The sequence below is a fragment of the Gymnoscopelus braueri genome, assembly GCF_963280865.1.
Source record: "Gymnoscopelus braueri genome assembly, chromosome: 20".
Classification (NCBI taxonomy): Eukaryota; Metazoa; Chordata; class Actinopteri; order Myctophiformes; family Myctophidae; genus Gymnoscopelus; species Gymnoscopelus braueri.
Window position 1 is genome coordinate 32092204 of NC_137622.1, and position 19416 is coordinate 32111619.

Sequence of the window (19416 nt, forward strand, 5' to 3'; positions counted from 1 at the left end):
CATCATACTACAGCGTCACACAAAAGTCTCAAAAGTAGCAGATCTGCAAGCTTGAAACGCGGCCCAATGCGATATGTTTAGAGCTTGTAGATCTGCTACTTTTGCTATTTTTGAATTTGAATCCTGAATAGCAACAGTTTTTGGACATATGAGGTTTCCACCTGACTATAGAGACTATGTGTATAAGTTGATCAAATAATAATCATGTGAACTGACCATTGCTTGCTGTAGGATCTAGGAACTGTTGCGTTAATTAGCGGGGCAGACAATTTATGAGAGCCACGCAAGAAGGTAGGCCTACAGAAGCTGCACTGGAGGCTAGACCTCCCAGAAGGGTAAATCTGCATTGTGCAAACATTGCAACCTTTGCAACCGCAACAAAAACAAGGTGAAGCACTTAAAGTGACTTTTAATACCACCACCTCAACCGCACACAGGAAAATCCATAAACATTGGAATGATGTCAAAACAGCATCGTGAGGTTTTGACAGTTTTAATTTTCCACTGTTCAAAGTGAACGCGGCTCCTGCAACATTTCCTGCACCCCCGGTGACTTTTATGACAAATACAACAGCAGCTTAATTATACATGCGACCGCCGCCGTAAAAAGCTGTACCATTAACTACCATCTTGTTAACATGGAGGACCTGCCCTGAAAATGCTGGAGTCGCGCTTTGTAATCCCCTCACTCAGCGCCTGTTTGTGCTGGCAGATTGGCACCAGTTAGAGGAAATATAAAAATTAATGTGGCAATGTTACACACACCTCATGCATGGCTTATGGCTGTGTTAAATGAATGGCGTTCCCGACCGTCGAAGCCGGGTGGCCTTCTGCGGTGCCCTGCTCTGCTTGATGCCCCGACCGAAACAAAGAGAAACTGATACCAACTCTTCAAACGGGTCATGCCGAGAGAACACACACACATGCGCGCGCGCACACACACACACACACACACACACACACACACACACACACACACACACACACACACACACACACACACACACACACACACATTTCACATGCAGACATTTGACACACTCTCACTGAGACATATACACGCACACACACACACACACACACACACACTTTCACTGACTCCCAGTTCATCCTCCAGCTGCTTGGAGACACGACGCTAGGCAGCTCCTGGTCTCTGACCCGCCCCGGTGTGTCCGAGGAGAAAAGCTTTGAATCTCCAAATAACAGTGAACTCCCAACCTCCTCCCTGAAGAGGCCTTCGTTAAGTTTCAAAGGCTTCCTGGTTTTACGTTACTGGCCAAACACGCCCCAGCTGTACACAAAGTGGCCACTCTCAATGAACGCCTATAGGAGGCAGAGGGAGATCGGACACCCCTGGACGTAACTAAACATCCCAGTCAAAACCCAAAATGATCAGAGCGAATGCCATTGATGCTGGTGTTTTCTCAAGCAGGTCAGCATTCACCCATGGCAAGTGTGATGTCACTCACAGAGCGGTTGACGTTGCCAAAAGTTCTTAGTGTGAGTGATGGTTCAAACGCAGAATTCTCCACAAAGAATAACTCAAACGTTTGCCATTCTCATGAGCTGCAAAGATCATTTGCATGTTGCACATGCCGTTCTACTTTAAATGAATGATTAAACAACCGTTGCCAAAAATCTATCTTGTTGAATGACTGATGTGTATCAGTGGGTGTCGGGAGGTTCCCGGTTTGAACCCTGGTTCCCACTGGCTTCGTGTTGAAGTGTCCTTGAGGAAGACACTACACTGCTCCTGATGATTAGGTTGGTGCCTTGCAAGGTTTCCTCTGCTGTCAATGTGTGAATGGATGAATGTAAAGCTTTGGATAAAGGGGCTATAAAAATGCACTATTTACCATTTCACCATCAGTGGTTATAGTGAAAGTACACACACACAAAAACACAACACCTTCCAAAAACAACCATGTCATGCTGTATTCATTCACTGAGAGATATATGGCCCTATGTTAAACGGTGAGTGGGCAGAGAAAAGGTGACCCACTAATTCCCATTGTTTTTCAAGCTCCATCCATTGTCTTAAAAGCTTTCCTTATGCCCCCAGAGTGCCTTTAGAAGACACGTTAAGAAAGGTTTCACTGCCCTGGAATGAGCTAATTCAATTATAATAGCAACTGGTTGTGCTTTTTAACATGTCAATGGTACTTGGCCTGCATGCATAATCTTGTTGTGTTATTGTGGTGGCCTCTTGTGTTGCTCACTGACAAAAACCCAAACCACAGGCACGGTGGCCTATTGTCATGGGCACATCCATCTGCATCGAGGCCATTAGAGGATATTTGCACTTCCTCTGTGGGTCCTGGCTCTTTTTGACATGCGGCAGAAGGAGAAAGCATCACCCACCAGCGCTGGGCCAATTGAGTTGCAGATTGACCAGAGGGACAGTGCATAGGAAGCAGGCAGCAGGCCAGCACTCCTGTCAAAACCAGTGATGGACACCCACGCAGGGGCGGGTAGCCGGCCTGCGGTTCCTGAGGTCCTGCGGCGATTGATGGGACAGGACCCAGGCCGCCGCTCCGGTCTCACTCTTTTGTCCCCTGGGGATGTTGGCGGGTGAATCGGAATGTCAGGGGTTTCCTGGCCACAGCACACGTCTGGTGTCAACCGCTCAGGATATACAACCATCCCTTGCCTTCGTACGCACACCCAGAGAAGAGACACTCTACCGGAGCCATAGAAAAGGGAAAGAATATTATGGCTAATTTCCTCTGACTTTATTCAATGTCACTGCATGAATAAAACATGAGTGAAAGGAGCCTACATGCCATACGCAAGGCTTGCATGAAGCTGCGAGAGTGCAAATGATCGGAACACAAATGCATAAATGGTGCTCTTTGAAGCAGAGGAAACATGCTGATTAGGCATAGAGATAGGCCTGATGTGGTTAACGCAGAACACCAGAGCAGTTACAGAGGCCGGAGACGTACTTTCAGAGAGTACGTGTGTTTGTGAGTGTGTGAAATTGTGTGTGTGTAGGTGAGAGAGACGATAAATAGTAAAAGCATATATCCCTTTACCCACATGGCAAAACAGCCCTCTTCACTATATCAAATAGAAGCAGTTCAGCTCCAACGCATAAACACATCGAGCTGTCAATCCGCATCTCCCCACATGTAACTTATATGCTTGTCGCTGCACACGCTGCCTCTCAGAGCTGGGGTTGGAATGCTGACAGCGCCGAGATACAAATCTTGATTTGATTAAGGGCCGGAGTTGAGGGGGCTGGGCACAGGGGCCGGGGTTTGTCGGTGGCGAGTGGGCAGTGCGATTGGTGCAAAAGGGTTAAGGTGGAGGGAAGGGGCCAGTGTGAGATGGCAAGGGGTAGGGGGTTGGGGGGGGTTGGGGGGGGCTTACCTGTCGGCCCAGCTCCTACTGGGAGTAATTTGGAACAGACTGCTCCCAACGTGTTCATTAAGTTGTGATTGGGGCCGAGCGCAGGTGGGGAGGGCTTGCTCAGCCTGACGCTGAATAGTCCTGATTGTGCTCAGCATAAAACGCCATCTGTTTCGATGGGAGGGAGAGAGAGAGGCAGGAGGAGGTAGCTCTGCAACCAGGGAAAAGTCATCTCCTCGCCCATTTTTGAACGGCTTTGTGTATTAAAATGCTGACAGGAAGTAAGACATTGGAGAGGAGAACAGAATGATATTCAGTTGCACTGTTAAGTCAACCTAAATTCAGTATGGGCTGGTGAAAAAAAGTACAATTTCCTATGTAGCCTGCACAAGCCAAAAGTCAAGTCCATAAAGCACATTAATGTGTGGTCATGAAAATTATATTACTAATAGGCGGAAATAGTGATTTTAACCACTTTCAACCTATCTATGTTGATAGGGACGCCAGGGACGTCATTATAGGCAAAACTTTTCAAGATTAAGAAGTGTTGTGAGCTTGTAAATCAACTATTTTAGTCGTATGACAAACTATATTCAGTATGGCTTAAAGGTAGGTGATATTTATTTTTGGTTCAAAATGTATTTTTTGTTAAAAGGTTAAAGCACTATATTCTGATAGCACTCATTGCTATAGAGTGTATGTTCAGTAACAGGAGTCTCCCTGTCTCTCCACCTCTTTAATAAACAGAAAATACATTTTCAGGGGGGTTGCAATTTTTCAGCCAATCAGGAGAGAGTACCCATTTATCAGCTTAAATGTTATAGTGTTCCAGTTCCATTTCTGTCTGCTCATTTCTGTGTCACCACTTCCAATGTCACGTGTTTAATCTGTATCCTGTGCGAGCTCTCTCTCTCCTGATTGCATAAAATTGGTATCCTGACCTGAAAATTCTATTTCTGTTTACTAAAGAGCTGGAAAGACGGGGAGACTCACCCTATACTTGTTAAGGGAGAATCAAAATGGCGTCTATTTTTCTGGCTAAATGGACGGCACCAGTCCTGCCATGGCTTGCTGCTGTGAGCAAAGGGCAGAAGAGATTGGGGGATTTGAGATGGGGTAGCAGTGTTGTGTTTATTTATGGGTTTCCAGGCTCAAAGCTGGGATGTTTTTTGGTCAATTCTAGGCTCTGACCAAAAGCACACATTTACACACACTAATCTACATGTTTATACAGAAATGTACCCTCATCTCTATTTTGCCCTAGACACAACATTAGACAGGACATTATCATTCCCCACAAAATGCAGGAAACAAAAATGTCTTTCACTTTTTTCCATCCATGACTTTATTTTTCTCTTTTTATTTTCTTATTTCACTCCTGGGGCCTGGGAAGGACGGAAGGCAGCGACGGAGGAGAAGGCAGCCGCTGTTTACCGCTCGACTTTTGAAGCGTCTTTATCTGGGTTGGCAGCGTGGTCCTGCGTGTCCAAGCCTCGCTGTGCTTTTCATCCTTTGTGCCGTCCAAGGTGTGTCCAATGGACTGGGGCTTTGTGTGATGAGGGAGACGACACATCGTATTCTGTTTCCAGTCTCTAGCTGGGTGCTAGGGGGATGGGGGCGACGGGGGGACGACAACAAAAAGCTAACTTATAGAAGGCCGCGGCTCTTCAAAGCCGAGATGCACAAAGGCTTATAAAGCGTTACTTCATGCAGAGTTGTGCCAGATGTAATTGCGGGGTTCCCAGAGATACAGAGTCACATGCAGCACTTGGCCCCACCCCTGACACCATGAAAGGGCTATGGCTAAGAGGCTTCAACTGCAAAAAGGGGAGGGTGGATGAGCAGAAAAAAGTTTTGCTCACTTTGATTCACCATAAACAAGTGAGTAAATAAGCTATCCTTAAGGCCCTGCAACAAATCCACCACTTGCTGACTCGAAAAGGCAATTTCATGCGTGGAGCTTGATAGATGTAGTGGGTGAATGGGCTGCCTCTACCAGGGAATCAGGAGGGGTGGAAGCTTCACCGAGCGACAAGTGATTCTCCTCCCCCCTCCCCCCTCCCTCTATCACCGCCATCGCTTTCTGTGGCAGCTTCTTTCAAGTCTAAACACTACTTTCTACACAAAACGATGTTGATTCACTGTTAACAATCCCTGCAGTTTGTAGAGTCACACATCCATTGCAGGAATAGGTATAGAGGCCTCGGTGTTTCCTGAATCAACCTGACTATAGCTCTCATCTGTTTCCTGTGGCCCCCCTGCCGAGATGGAATGGGTGTTGACCGAATTAATTCCGGGGTACAAACGCTTCTACCGCAAAGGGAGGCAGGTAAATGTGCGCACACTGCGCCTCTGCTGAATGTGCTTTGAGTCTGGGCATACGTGTGCGTGTGCGTGTGTGTGTGCGGCATTTGTCTGAGTGTTTGCGTGTGTATTATTAACAGTGAGTGGTGATGGGTGTGGAGGAAGGGGCGGTGCCAGTGCCAGAGGCCTGCAGATGGGTCTCCCACAGGCAGGACACGCCCCGGTGTGTTCCCAGACAGAGACTTTATATCTGCAACCATGGTGGCAGCTCTATCTTCTCACCAGCTCAGTTTACCATCTAACGTGGCAACAGTGCAGCAAACTCTCCAATCGTCTCTGCATCTCTGCTCGTCTATGGACAGGCGGAAATGGTAAATGGTGCATTTATACGCTATACACTCACCCATTCACGCACACCGATGGCAGAGGAAACCATGCAAGGCACCCACCTGCTCATCGGGAGCAGTTAGGGGTTCAGCGTCTTGCTAAAGGACACTATGACACTAACCCAGTGATAGAACCGGCAACCTTCCGTTTCCCAAACAGCCGCTCTCTACCTCCTGAGCCACTGCCACCCAGAGAGCTCAGAAAGCTCCAAAGTGTCCATATATATACATAAGATAAAGGGTCAGATATCTATCGTAGAGATTCTTTATTGTAGACTTACAATACTTTTCTGATGTAATGGGGAAAATAGGTGTCATGCGCAATCCTCCATCATGGCGGCATGAGGGTCAGAAGTGTCCTTGCCGGTTGGGATTAGCAGGTATTAGCGTTTGTTTTAACTACTCGAACCGTATACAATTCATTTCCCGGAGATCCCTGGGGGTCTATGTTAGGCCACCTCCTTTATTACACCAAAATCTATTCACCGAACATAGCCGATCTACAAGCGCACAACACTTCGCAACATGACACGTTGTGAGCTTGTAGATCTGTTATTTTCGCTGAATGTTTGCCCCAGAATAGGGACGCCAGGGTTCATGTGCTTAAAGGACGCTTTCCTGTCGCCGTGGATCAGGTATCAGGTTTAACTAATATTCCCAGTGTGGTATTAAGTCTTGCCAGTGTCAGAATTACAATAGACCTCTATGTTGGCGTGATTAGAGTGGAAATGAAGGATCCTGTGTACATCCAAGCGATATGTAATAGCACCTGGCAGAGCAAGAGAGCTAAAGCCTCACCCGGTCTTCCTTTGCATACCAATAAGGAGACACGACTATGAAACGGAATAATTCATCTGCCTGTATTGGCCTACAAATGTCACCTTTAATGGAGGAGCTGCACATGCAAACCAGTCTGACCTACGAAAAAAATAACCATTAAAAATATGTTGGGTGCTACGATTGCCAACACTGTAAGCTGTTAGGTAGACACTAGACAGAAAGTTGTTATGCAATTATATTACATTTTTGAATGGATAATTTACAATAATGTGCGCAAAAAACATTATTGACCATATTCACACACAGAAAGTGTGGGGTCCCCATACCCAACCCGAGTATGACATGAGAGCAAAATGGCCTCAACAATGGGCAATTGTCCTGATCTGCAGCATCATGGTTGCTGTACTGTGTAAGGTTCAGACAGTTCAATTTGGTAGGTTTATATTTGCAACTCTGCCGCTGTCTGCTTGTAGATAATCTTTCAGTTGGGCTGCTGGCCTGAGTCTCCCCACACACACACCCACCTCTCTCAGGTCACAGCAAAAAAGAATTGAGGCTAGCAAGCAGGTGTCAGAGGTCATGCTATCCCAAGGGTACCTTGAGTCTCGTCCCAAAACCTCTAACATGCTGAGAGACCTCCTGCAGCCCAGCCCCTCATCACCAAGCAACCCTGATGGCCCCACTGCTGCCCCTCACACCCCCCCACACAACCCAAAGCTCCTCTCTGGTAAGAGGCCAGGGCGTAGGGGCAACCTGGGTGGATCACCTGGAGCCTTCGGTACGTGATGACCAGGGCTGCCCTCTCCTAAACAAGCCTGGAACCCAGTAGGGGGGACGGTAATGATGCGTAGGGGGCAGAAACACATGCAGGGGGCAGATTTCATTTTCTCTGCGTCTCACAAAAGCCTTTCGCACATTTTTCTTGGACTCAAAAGACCATCGAGAGAGGGTTTCACCCCATGAGAGATAATTAGTCATAACCCAAATGGCCCCGTTAGCTGGGGTTCATATACACACACACGCTCAAATACAGCCGCGCCATTACCATTATTGCTCGACAAGAGGATCTGCAACAACAAAAACAATCCTTCTCTTTGTTTGAAGTTAGACAGTGATGCTCTCTTTCATCCATGACGTTTGACCGCAGAGACTGACACACAACTCTTTTCAAAACTAACCAAGTCCAAAAAAAAGTAAACAGTACTATAAGGCCTAGATGAAATAAGCGGCAGAGAGCAGAATCGCATAGTCATTCAACATGAATGTGATCTGCAGGCCTTGATGAACCACTTACTGTAAGCTCTATATACTTTGTCATACGTTGCATAGGGAAAATACCAAATTGACAAGCTCACAATGTGTCATGAAGCGACGTATTGTGAGCTTGTAGATCGCTATCTTTCACCTTTTTTGCCCTATGTTCACTTATAATGACCTCTGCAAAATAGGGATGACAGGGTTAATATGGTTTGGGACACTGTGTCCTACCGGTGTGTCACTTCCATGAGGTTAAATAGTCTGAAATTGGTCTGCCACTGCTCTTTATACGAGAAGGGTGGAATGAGAGCTAGTACAGTGCTCTCAAAGTAGCTAAACGGGCGAGAATTAAGATGTTTTAGCATGGGACGAGGCGATATGCATACATAACATGTTGAAGCTGAGACCCCCTACTGAGGCGAGGCACGACAAAGCCTCTCTAACAGGAATACCTCTGGGACCGCTAATGATTAATTAGCTTGTGTCATTAAGTGAGGCAAATGTCACCCAGGCTTCCTGGGGAAGCTGTCTCACCATGTGCAGGCAGGCTACTCACAAGCTTTCCCCTAAGGTTCTTGGTGGGGGGGGCGGTGCTCTCAGTTACCAGGCAAATTCTGACATCTAGTGGTAACTCACAGCATTACATCAAGGTGAAGTTGCCTGCAATAAAAGGTAAGGTCTAACAAAAACACATTTCATTGGTTTCTTTATTCATAATGTATTGTATCTAACTCAAACCTTAATAAAGGAAACGTGCTTTTCGCTAACACCACTACCAATAGAAAGGGAAGGATATCCAGACACCACTTTAGGACTAATCCCTATAGTTTAAGAGTCCACTACCCCAGGATGAGGTGACCCCCTGACCTTTGTCCAGTTCACTGATGTCAAAATTAGACAGCTGATTCCTCCTTACACCTGAATCTCTTACAAAGGACGGTTGTCCTTCGCATCGATACAACCAGAGAAATTCCATAGATTTGACTAAACGAATAACTAATAAGCAGACCATCTTAATTTCCAACAATCCAAGCTTCAGGACCGCTTTAAAGACTTCCTTCGTCCATCTTAAATCTAATCCAAAACAGAGTGGCTCAACTGGTAGTAAGAGTCAAGCTACTTACTTGAGGTACAGTTCTCTCTCAATTCCCCGCCACTGAGGTTTTTCGTGTAAACATTTTCTCCAGTCTCCCTCTCTGTCTCCCAGTTTAGGCTCTGCGTCCATGTGCAGGACAGTACTGGTGTCTGGCCTGTTATGAGACCAATCCAATAAAGAGTGAGAAGGCCCCTCTTTTCACCAGGGAGTGTCAGCACAAGTTAGACAGGCTTAAGGCACACCCAGCCATGCTCCAGGAGCACACGCACACATGCACGCACACACACACACATACTCACGTACGCACACACCAACACACACGCATGCACGCATGCACACATGCACACATGCACGCACACGCACACACACACCTTATGGCTGCAAGTGCACGTGCACAACCACGTCCAAACCACATGTGTGCATGCACTCACGCAAAACACACTGCCTCAGCCTCACATACACATGCGCACACAAAAGCACACCTGTCATGGGCTTTCCACTGTGTGAGCACAATCAAAGAAGTCTGGCCCTCCCTCTGCCTCTCTGTATGTGGCGTCCTATGTCTGTTATATTAAAGCAAATCCATTCAGTTCCCGCTTTCTCATCTATAACCCTGAAATAATGGCAAGAGCAATTTTCACATTTAGGCAAGCAGGGAACACATGCAGTCTCCCTCTATCGCTTTCCTCCTCTCTCACTCTTTCTCTCTTTCTCTCTCTCTCACACACACTCATTTTTAATGAACGGTGCACAGTCTGACCCCTGTGGCTGCGGTCTAATCTGCTTTTGAGGCCAACTTGGACTATTTTAACCATATGAACCCCAGTGTCCCTATTCTGGAGGCGAGCATTTGGTGAAAATAGCAGATCACAACAAGTTGTGGGCTTGTAGATTGGCTATTTTAGGCTAAGATATTTGGTGTCGAGGGACAAAAGGAGAGGACCAAGTATAGAGCCCTGGGGGACAAAGTATAACAAAGTCTAGGCCTACAGGGTTTAAAGCAAAATGAAAACTAATGTGTATTCTATTATTGCTTGGCTAAACACACAAGAAATGAGACATCCCAGTAAAGAAGACATGACATCCATACATCTGTAGAAGTCTATGGTGTGTTTCTGTGTTTGTCCCTTTGAGGAAAGAGGCCCGCTGTCTTGCCATGCCAGGAGCCTCCCGATTGTGTCAGTTCACTGGTGTGCGACGTTCCATTCGAAGGGGGAATCTGTCAAATAGAACGATTGAATTAAAGTGCACTTTGGTCCAGAGTGGAGCGCTCTCTTTGCCAGTTTGCACCACAACACGTCTTGTCCGAAAATAATTAGATTGGGGCCTTAGGTGGCAGAGTGGCCGGCTCCTCAATGGTCAAAAGAAGAGCTGTGAATGGCTCCATCTTAAAGGACACTTTATTTCTTCTACACTTGAGGTTTGTTGTCTTTTGTGACCATTATCCCCATTCACCATTGGCTTTCATGCAGCTGTGCCCCTGTTTAAAAAAAGTCCTTTGTGTCTGCACCATGAATACAGGGAATGTGTCCGTGGCAGGTAGCCCTTATAGCAAGTTAATCTCCTGAAAGAGCCTCATACAAGTACGTTTAAATTCTCCCTGGGCCACAGAGAGCTCGTCATCAATCGGGCACTTCTCCCCTTTGTGGGGCTGATGAGTGTAAAGCGCGGCCGGTGACAATGGCTTCCAAGTGTGGCAAAGTAATCACCTTCTGAGGAAAACACTAGTAATTACTTACTAAACTGTTTGGGCTCTGGAGACAACTGCCATTGTAGGAGTTGAGGAAATGAAAATGCTCTCTTTCAGGAGCAGTGGTGTGATGCTTGCTCTCAATCTGTTTATCTGTTTGTTTACAAAGAACCTCGATCTCCATGCCCACCACAACCACCCCTTATCCTGTGTGTGTGTGTGTGTGTGTGTGTGTGTGTGTGTGTGTGTGTGTGTGTGTGTGTGTGTGTGTGTGTGTGTGTGTGTGTGTGTGTCACACATGCACAATTGTATATTCTTTAGTCAGTACATTATTAAAGAAAGTACTGACACACCACGTATACAGTACTTTAAATGGTTGCTGACAGGTTGGAGGGAGAAGACTAATGTCCCCTTCATTCCTAAAGACTACTAATTCCCCAGACCAAACACATTTCACCCACTTTTTTACTTCTGTAAACCTGTGACAATAAAGCTGAATAAAGAATTCTGATTCTGATTCTGACCCGTACTCATCCTCATATTTGATTCTGACTAATACCAATGTGAGAATGTCTTGCATTTATGTATGTTTTATGAATATTCATTGAAAACCTCAAGCCAATTTAGTGGGCTAATACGTAGCCTTAGCTATTAGCCCACAGTGCCCACTAATAGTGATAATAACACATGGAGCTGTATGTTCTTTTAAAAGTGTTACATTTGGCTTTGCTGACAGAGTCACATTGATATTTTGGTACACAGATGTCATGTTTTAGCACACAATGATAGTAGTTGTAGTTGTATTTATACCTTACCTGGTGTGGTGCACTGAAGAAATAAATGTTTCTGTATTACCACTAGGTGGTGCTCTTGAACTCCTGCTGTATGGGAGATGCCATGATAACCCATGGATGTAAAACTCTGGAGACCAAACAACCAGAATGTTTTAGGCCTACCTGCAGAGGTAAACAGGATACAACATGAACAAAACATTGGCAATTATACCAAAATTGTGTTGTGTTTGGGGCTGTAAAGCCAAATGCTCTGTACATTACACACGCACGGCGCACGCGCACACACACACACTCACTCACTCACTCACTCACTCACTCACTCACTCACTCACTCACTCACTCACTCACTCACTCACTCACTCACTCACACACACACACACACACACACACACACACACACACACACACACACACACACACACACACACACACACACACACACACACACACACACACACACACACACACACACACACACACACACACACTCACTGGGGCTCCATACATCAGCTCTAGTCATATCATGGTATAAACATGGCCTCTTAATTCATACCAGGAATTGGAAGAAAATGAGATGCCCCCTGTATGCATCCTGTGGTACTGGTAATCTTGATCTAATGATCTATAATTAAAGATTAACCTAGTTCTTCTTCTTGAAAGGCAATACACTACACTGTTAATCCGAACATATTCAGGCATGGGACTAATAGACAAGTTGGACCACCAAGCACCATTACATTTCACTGCAATTTAGATTTTTTTCTTTTAAATAAAATATGTTTCTAACCGTAAAACCTACTGACAGATTACGTCTGTCCCACTGCTTTTGTTGTTATATCATTTTCGACATATCCAATACATTTTAAAGAAAGTGTGGTCTAAAAGTGTGGTCTAAAAGGAAAATGGCTATACCTTCATGAAAGTTTGGTTGATTGTTATAATTTAGAGGCATGAACCGTAGTCAACAAACAACAGGTTAAGCGGTCATTCCGGTCAAGTAAATAGGGTGCTGAGAAAACAATTATGTTTTATGAAGTAGCTAGGATAGCGGCTTAACATCAATCCTAGCATCTGTCTAATAAACATCTACTATGTCTACATAGTAACATGTCTACTATCTTAACTGTATCTGGATAACAGCATCTATAGTCAACAAGGACTGATACAAGGAAGAAAAGTAGTGCTGGGGTGAGGAGTTTTCTTTCTTTATTTAGACGGGACAATGCACATTAATGAACAGTCCATACATGTAGGTGAAATTAATCAGCTAATAATGTCATGTAAACAGGCCGGGTTAAGCTAATTTGCATCCATAGTCCCCACATCAAAACGGGGTCATCCCAAAACGGAGTCATCCCTATGTTCCCAAGGTTCTATGTTCCCCGGGTTAAAACATCAGATACCTATCTAAATATGTAAGACCTCACATATTTGGGACATTTTAAACCATTGTTTTAGTTGTGTTTTAAAGGGTGGGGCTTACCCTTAGAGTGACTGGAAGGATATGCATCACACGCTTCCCCTGAAGGAGAGGGCATTCTGTCCAAAAGTAGTCTGCCTACGATGGACCCCACAGTCCCCTCTGGTGTCTGATCTAGTGCCACGTCCAGTGTCTCTCTTCCTGTGGATGAAATCTCTCACTGGAGGAGGAGCCAGTCCATGTAATGTTCTCAAGCATTCCTAGAGGTACCAGAATCAATTGAAAAATCTTCAGTATCAATTTCTTTGGGGTTAAGGGATCTTTTTTTTCCATTTATTAACCTGTCTAATTTGCATAAAAGGGGCTATAAAAGAAATTCTCCACACTTGTGCGAGGGGCATGGGAGCTCAATTTGATTTGTTTAACCTTCATAGATGACAAATCCACTGAGAAACGGACCTCCGCTCTCCACGGTCACGGAACTTCTGGAAATGACCCAACTATATAGGGAGGATGCTGATTGGCCTATAGTTGACCACCAATGTTTGTGGAGACAGATTTTAAGATGGGGTTACTGTGGCCACTTTCCAGGCTGATGGAACTTTCTTTTGACTGATTTATCTTGCAATTTGCAATGATCCCTGCACAACGCCAGAGGGAGCTCGTTCAACCCCGATTTGGCACAAGCATGGGGTTAAATTCGTTCTACTGCAATGCCACCAAAACGTGGAGTCATAAGGCACCTAAGATCAACAAACTTATATATTTTACTCAGCATATGTAGCCTACAGTATGAGTAGCACAGCGTGGGTGTGGCAAGTCGTGCGATAAGTAGCCTACTGAGAGCTGATGGAAGGTGTTGCGCTCCACCTCAGCAATCCATTTCCCAGTGTGTGTGTGTGTGTGTATGTGTGTGTGTGTGTGTGTGTGTGTGTGTGTGTGTGTGTGTGTGTGTGTGTGTGTGTGTGTGTGTGTGTGTGTGTGTGTGTGTGTGTGTGTGTGTGTGTGTGTGTGTGTGTGTGTGTGTGTGTGTGTGTGTGTGTGTGTGTGTGTGTGTGAGTGCATGCCTGCCTGCCTGCCTGTCTGCCTGTCTGCCTGTCTGCCTGTCTGCCTGCGTGAGTGCCTACGTGGCACATGAGAAAGAGAGAGACATGTGGGCAGATAGACAGATACTGTGACAAAACTGACAGACAGAAAGGGCGCCTGAGGGACATGACTGCCACACCGTAGGCCCCAGACTAATCCTGTATGTGCAGTGGCCCACGGCCACGGGTGTTCCTTTGAACAAGGCGCCACATGCACCATCAAGAAGGGGAACACCTTCACATCCCTTTACGGCCACTAGCATCTCATATGCAGTGAAATCAAAGGAGGGTTTGACGCCTCAGGTACAGAAAAGACTTGGAATAAGGGCTCATTACTCATGTTAATTATTACGCCACATGTTTGCCACAGCTACGGTACATTTGCACAAAGTGTCCTTGTTTTCTTTTCCTATGCGTGTGAAGTGACTTCAATAATTAGTAAAAAAAAATCTAACCAGAATTTGTTTTTTGAGCAATCAGTGGGTCAATATTAGGGTTGGATATAATAGAAGCATCCGTATGATATGGAGGACAGTCCATTATACTGAGCAGAATGGATAACTTAATTGTGTCCCTGCAAAAGGAAGTTAGTTAACTTGAGTTCTGCTATTTCCATCCTATATGATCATATTATCACTTAATCATTTGATTGGATTAACCTCACAGATACTGTTGCCAGTTGCCACTGAGATTTGTGAGTTTAAAAGACAATTTTGTAGGAATAGCTCTGTTTCATTAGGGAAGCTATACCTAAAATCTTGGTAGCTTGATAGCCAAGTAGCTCTGTGTGTGTGTGTGTGTGTGTGTGTGTGTGTGTGTGTGCGTGCGTGCGTGCGTGCGTGTGTGCGTGTGTGTGTGCGCGCGCGTGTGTGTGTGTGTGTGTGTGTGTGTGTGTGTGTGTGTGTGTGTGTGTGCGCGCGCGCGCGCGCTGTCCGAATTTTAAAACTGTGTCCTTGGGCTTATGCAAATGTACAAGCACAACTAGAGTACGCGCGTGTACCCTGTAATGCCACCATTTAAGATTCACCGTTTCCAATTCCATTCAAGACAAAGCAAAAACCCGAGGGAGGGGGTTGAACAGCTGATTACAGCTGAGGGGGAGAGTAGCTCTGATACATTACTGACACATCATGACAGTCATGGATGAACTTCAACCTGGTGTTTGCACTTTCTCCCTTTTTGGCCCGTGCATCTAGTAAACGTTTACATTTCAAATATAAAGTGCTTAGCCCATGGCCACGGATGTTAAAATTACGTAAAGGTGCTCAAAAGTACACGTATTTTCCGTATTGTTCAATAAAACGTATTTTAATCCGATTGGTGGCCATTTTCTCCGTAGTTTTGCCATACGCTTTCAACTACGTGACCCTATTGGCTGGGATGTGTATTGCACTCTGATAGATTATAACTCTAGAGAAAATAGCCACTGATCGGATTAAAGTGCTTTTCATTGAACAATACGGATAATACGGGTACTTCTGAGGACCCGTACATAATTGCAACATCCGTGGCCATAAGGTTAGCACTTTATATTTGAAAATCTGAACGTTTATGTAGATGTACGGGTCAAAAAGGGAGAAAGTACAAACACCAGGTTGAAGTTCATACATGACGGTCGTGACAGACGACCGTCGTGTGATCCATGGCTAAGGAGGAGAGGAGCTTTCAGTGCAGGTGTCCGTCCTACTCATCTCGGACTCGACTCGGAGACACAGCCCCTGCCTTGCAGCCCAGACGGAATCGGAGCGGTAGGAAGTGAGTGATCTCTGGTGAAATCCAAACGGAGATGCTTATCTAGATGAAAGACCCCCGCCGGGTAAAGAAGACATTATGGATGCGCTTTAACAGTTGAGCCGTGAAGAGGGGGGGCTGCCATTGACGGCTAAAATGGGAGCACGGCAAAGCGATGGCAATCCTTAGCGCTCATCACCAGACACCGAAGCATCATCAACAAAAACACCGAATGAAGCAAAAAGAAGCACAATATCGCCAAAAGAAAGCTGCAATTTCGCGGTAATGTATAATTAGCCGATGACATGTTATTATTTCTTACGATGCAGTCGAATCAATCCATGGACGTAGACGAATTTATCTACTATGTGCAATGGTGACAGTGAACATCAATGGAATTTCGGTGGGAATAACATTCATAATTGTCGCACATATAGTAGGCCAATCTTAAATAATAGTCAGCTTACTTGGCCTATACGTGTGGCTAAAATACAGGAGGAATAATGCCTTTATCATGGATTACATGTTTGATTAATCACTAATTGGGTGATGATGAAGATCAACCAATTAGTGGTGATAATTGTCGGCATGGTAAGGTGTCCATTTGCACATTTTGAATGGTATGTGCTTCAATGTGCACAATGATTAGAATATTTACTGAATCTTGATATTGTTTTCTTTAGCTATACAGATATGTTGGATTTTTCAGATGAAATCCACTAGGCCTACTCACGAATCAGTGAATTCATTCTTAGCCATCTACATGAGCTGTCAGACCTGCCATATGGGCTACATACAATGGAAATAACTTAAATCTGAACCCACGTGTTTTTTCCCTTTTCTTGTTCAAGATGACGGTAGACTGACACGTCATTAAGAGAAGACTGTATGAGACATTTGGTGGAGGCTTTTCTGGAGCTGCAGCCACACATGTCCTCACCTGCAACGTGTAGGCCAAACCATGCCCAGCTCCCAGGCACCCGGTGTGACTGTGAGCACAAACTTCAGTGATGTGCCCTGGGACCCGGGCTCCGTCGGCTCCGTCGGCAGGCCAGTATGGTCCGCATTCACCAACAGCGTGGTGAAGATGGCGCTGATCTCTCTGATTGTGTGCATGTCTCTGTTTGGGAATGTGGTGGTCCTCCTGGTGTTCCAGAGGAAGCCCCAGCTCCTTCACGTGGCCAACCGCTTTGTTCTCAACCTCCTCCTGGCAGACCTCCTGCAAACCGTCCTAGTCATGCCCTTCACCATCGCTGCCACGGTGCCGAGCATTTGGCCTTTGGATGCCCGCCTCTGCCAGGCCCTGGTGGTGCTCATGCACCTTTTTGCCTTCGCGGGCGTCAACACCATAATCGTGGTCTCCGTGGATCGCTACCTGGCCATCATTCACCCACTGTCCTATCCCACCCGCATGACTCCTCACCTGGGCACCAACCTCATCATCTGCACCTGGGTTGTCAGCCTCCTCCAGAGCACCCCACCTCTGTACGGTTGGGGCGCCATTGACTTTGACCGTCACCACAACGTGTGCTCGGTGGTGTGGTCGTCCAGTTTGTCCTATTCCACCGTGGTGTCCGCCTTTTCCTTCTGGCTGCCCGTGCTCGTCATGGTCGGTTGTTACTGGATGGTGTTCAGGGCTGCTCGGAGGCAGAACGCCCTGGTGCACCCCATACAGACGCACTCCCACTCGCAGGCCGAACGGTCGGACTCCCAGACACCCTGTCCCAGCACCCCCCAGCAGCTCCCACAGGCGGCTCCACCCGAGGGCACCTTCTCGGCTGGGGGTTACCCTGTCAGAGTAAGGCACCGACGATTCCACTACCACTGCAAGGCAGCACGCGTGGTGTTTGTGATCATGGCCTCATATATTCTGAGCATGGGACCATACAGCATATTAAACACTGTGTCTATGTGCTCCAGTGCCGCTGTGCCAACCTGGTTATCCTCCCTCGCCCTCATACTGTTCTTCCTGCAGTGTTGCCTACACCCCTACATCTATGGCTACATGCACCGCAGCGTGAGGAAGGAGTTCCTGGCCTTGTTGTGTGGGCCCTTCTGCAAGCATGGTCGCCCGAGGCAGAGCTCTGCCGTAGACAGCTGCCTCACGGCCACAGACGGGCGTGCCAGCGGAATGCACCCCAACCTGCCCAGCCTAGCCGCACGTGTCTTCCCGTTACGCACCTGGGAGGAGGGCACCACCACCACCACCTCTCCCACGTTAGACAGGCGGTCCAGGGACAGCCGTAAAGAGACCACCTCCACCAGCCTGAGCTCAGAGAGGGAGCTCATAGTCCACAGCAAGTGAAGCACAGACAATGCCTCGCGGTCTGGTCGTGTTCTCCACTCAGTTGAAGAGTTTCGTTATCCACCAAGGTCACAACTAAGCTAATATGCCTTTTGAAAACAGGGTTCTATGTTTTAACTTTGCTTTTAGGAGAGGTGGTATTAGCCACTCAGTTATCAACGTTGTGTTCATGAACCATTAGAGGTTGGGGGGGGGAAATGTAATAACAAGTCAAACAGCTAACATAGCTTATCGTAGGAAATGTATACTTGATGGTTCATCCATTTTGACAATATGGATTTACAAGACTTGCCTTTATAAAATCCTTTACAAACAATACTTTCGCTTGGTCAGATCTATAAGACAACCATGCTATTTCTAAATGGCTTTAAACTTCTCAGTTGTCATATATTTTCTATACAAATGAAATCAGCACAACAATCTTTGACATTCATGTTGAAATAGTCAAACATGGATGTTCCATACAGTATGACAGTTTCAGTATGTTAGAATGTATGTTCCATACAGTATATCATTTTCAGTATGTTAAAATGTATGTTTCTATACAGTATATGACAGTTTCAATATGTTAGGAATGAATGTTCCATACATTATATAGTTTTCAGTATGTTGCAATGTATGTTCCATACAGTATATTGTTTTCAGTATGTTAGAATGTATGTTTCTATACAGTATATGACAGTTTCAGTATGTTTCAGAATGAGCATCTGAATCTGAGTTCAAGGTTCAATGAACAAGGGACCAAAATAAGGTCCAAGACAAGGTATTACGTTTATTTGTATTTTTACTCGCACGACGCACGCCTGAGTCTGAGAGGTGTTCTATTATAAATATACATTTTATAATCTAATCTAGTCTAAGTCTCTGAGTGCAATACTATACATAGGCTTGAGGTAGAAATTGTTTGATGTCATCATAGTGGTTCATGTTTAAAATTTGGTCTAGCAGCGTTTGGCCAGTTTCTGCTAAATTGGTGATGTGCGCTAACTGTGCACAGTGTGCAGCTATCTCCAACACATTTTGGACCCTGTTCCTTATCATTCACTATTCACACTGAAACAGTTGGAGGGCACAGGATTCATTGTCCACGTGTCAGTGGAAGCAACCAGCCTCTGCAAATAAAGAGCTCAGGGTCTTGTCTTGTGTACAAATGAGTTATGCCCACACCCACACCCTAGTCTTGAAACATTTTGAGCAAATTTGTCTCTTGTCTGTGT

The 19416-nt window shown here is 45.8% G+C and overlaps 1 protein-coding gene across 1 annotated transcript; it reads left to right on the forward strand.

The window, feature by feature from the left end:
• Positions 1 to 16855: 16855 nt before the first annotated feature.
• Positions 16856 to 18199, forward strand: gpr101 (G protein-coupled receptor 101; the record flags this gene model as incomplete). Its single annotated transcript, XM_080416166.1, has 1 exon — positions 16856 to 18199. One exon carries the CDS (start codon positions 16856 to 16858, stop codon positions 18197 to 18199), a length of 1344 nt encoding a protein of 447 aa, XP_080272292.1.
• Positions 18200 to 19416: the final 1217 nt, after the last annotated feature.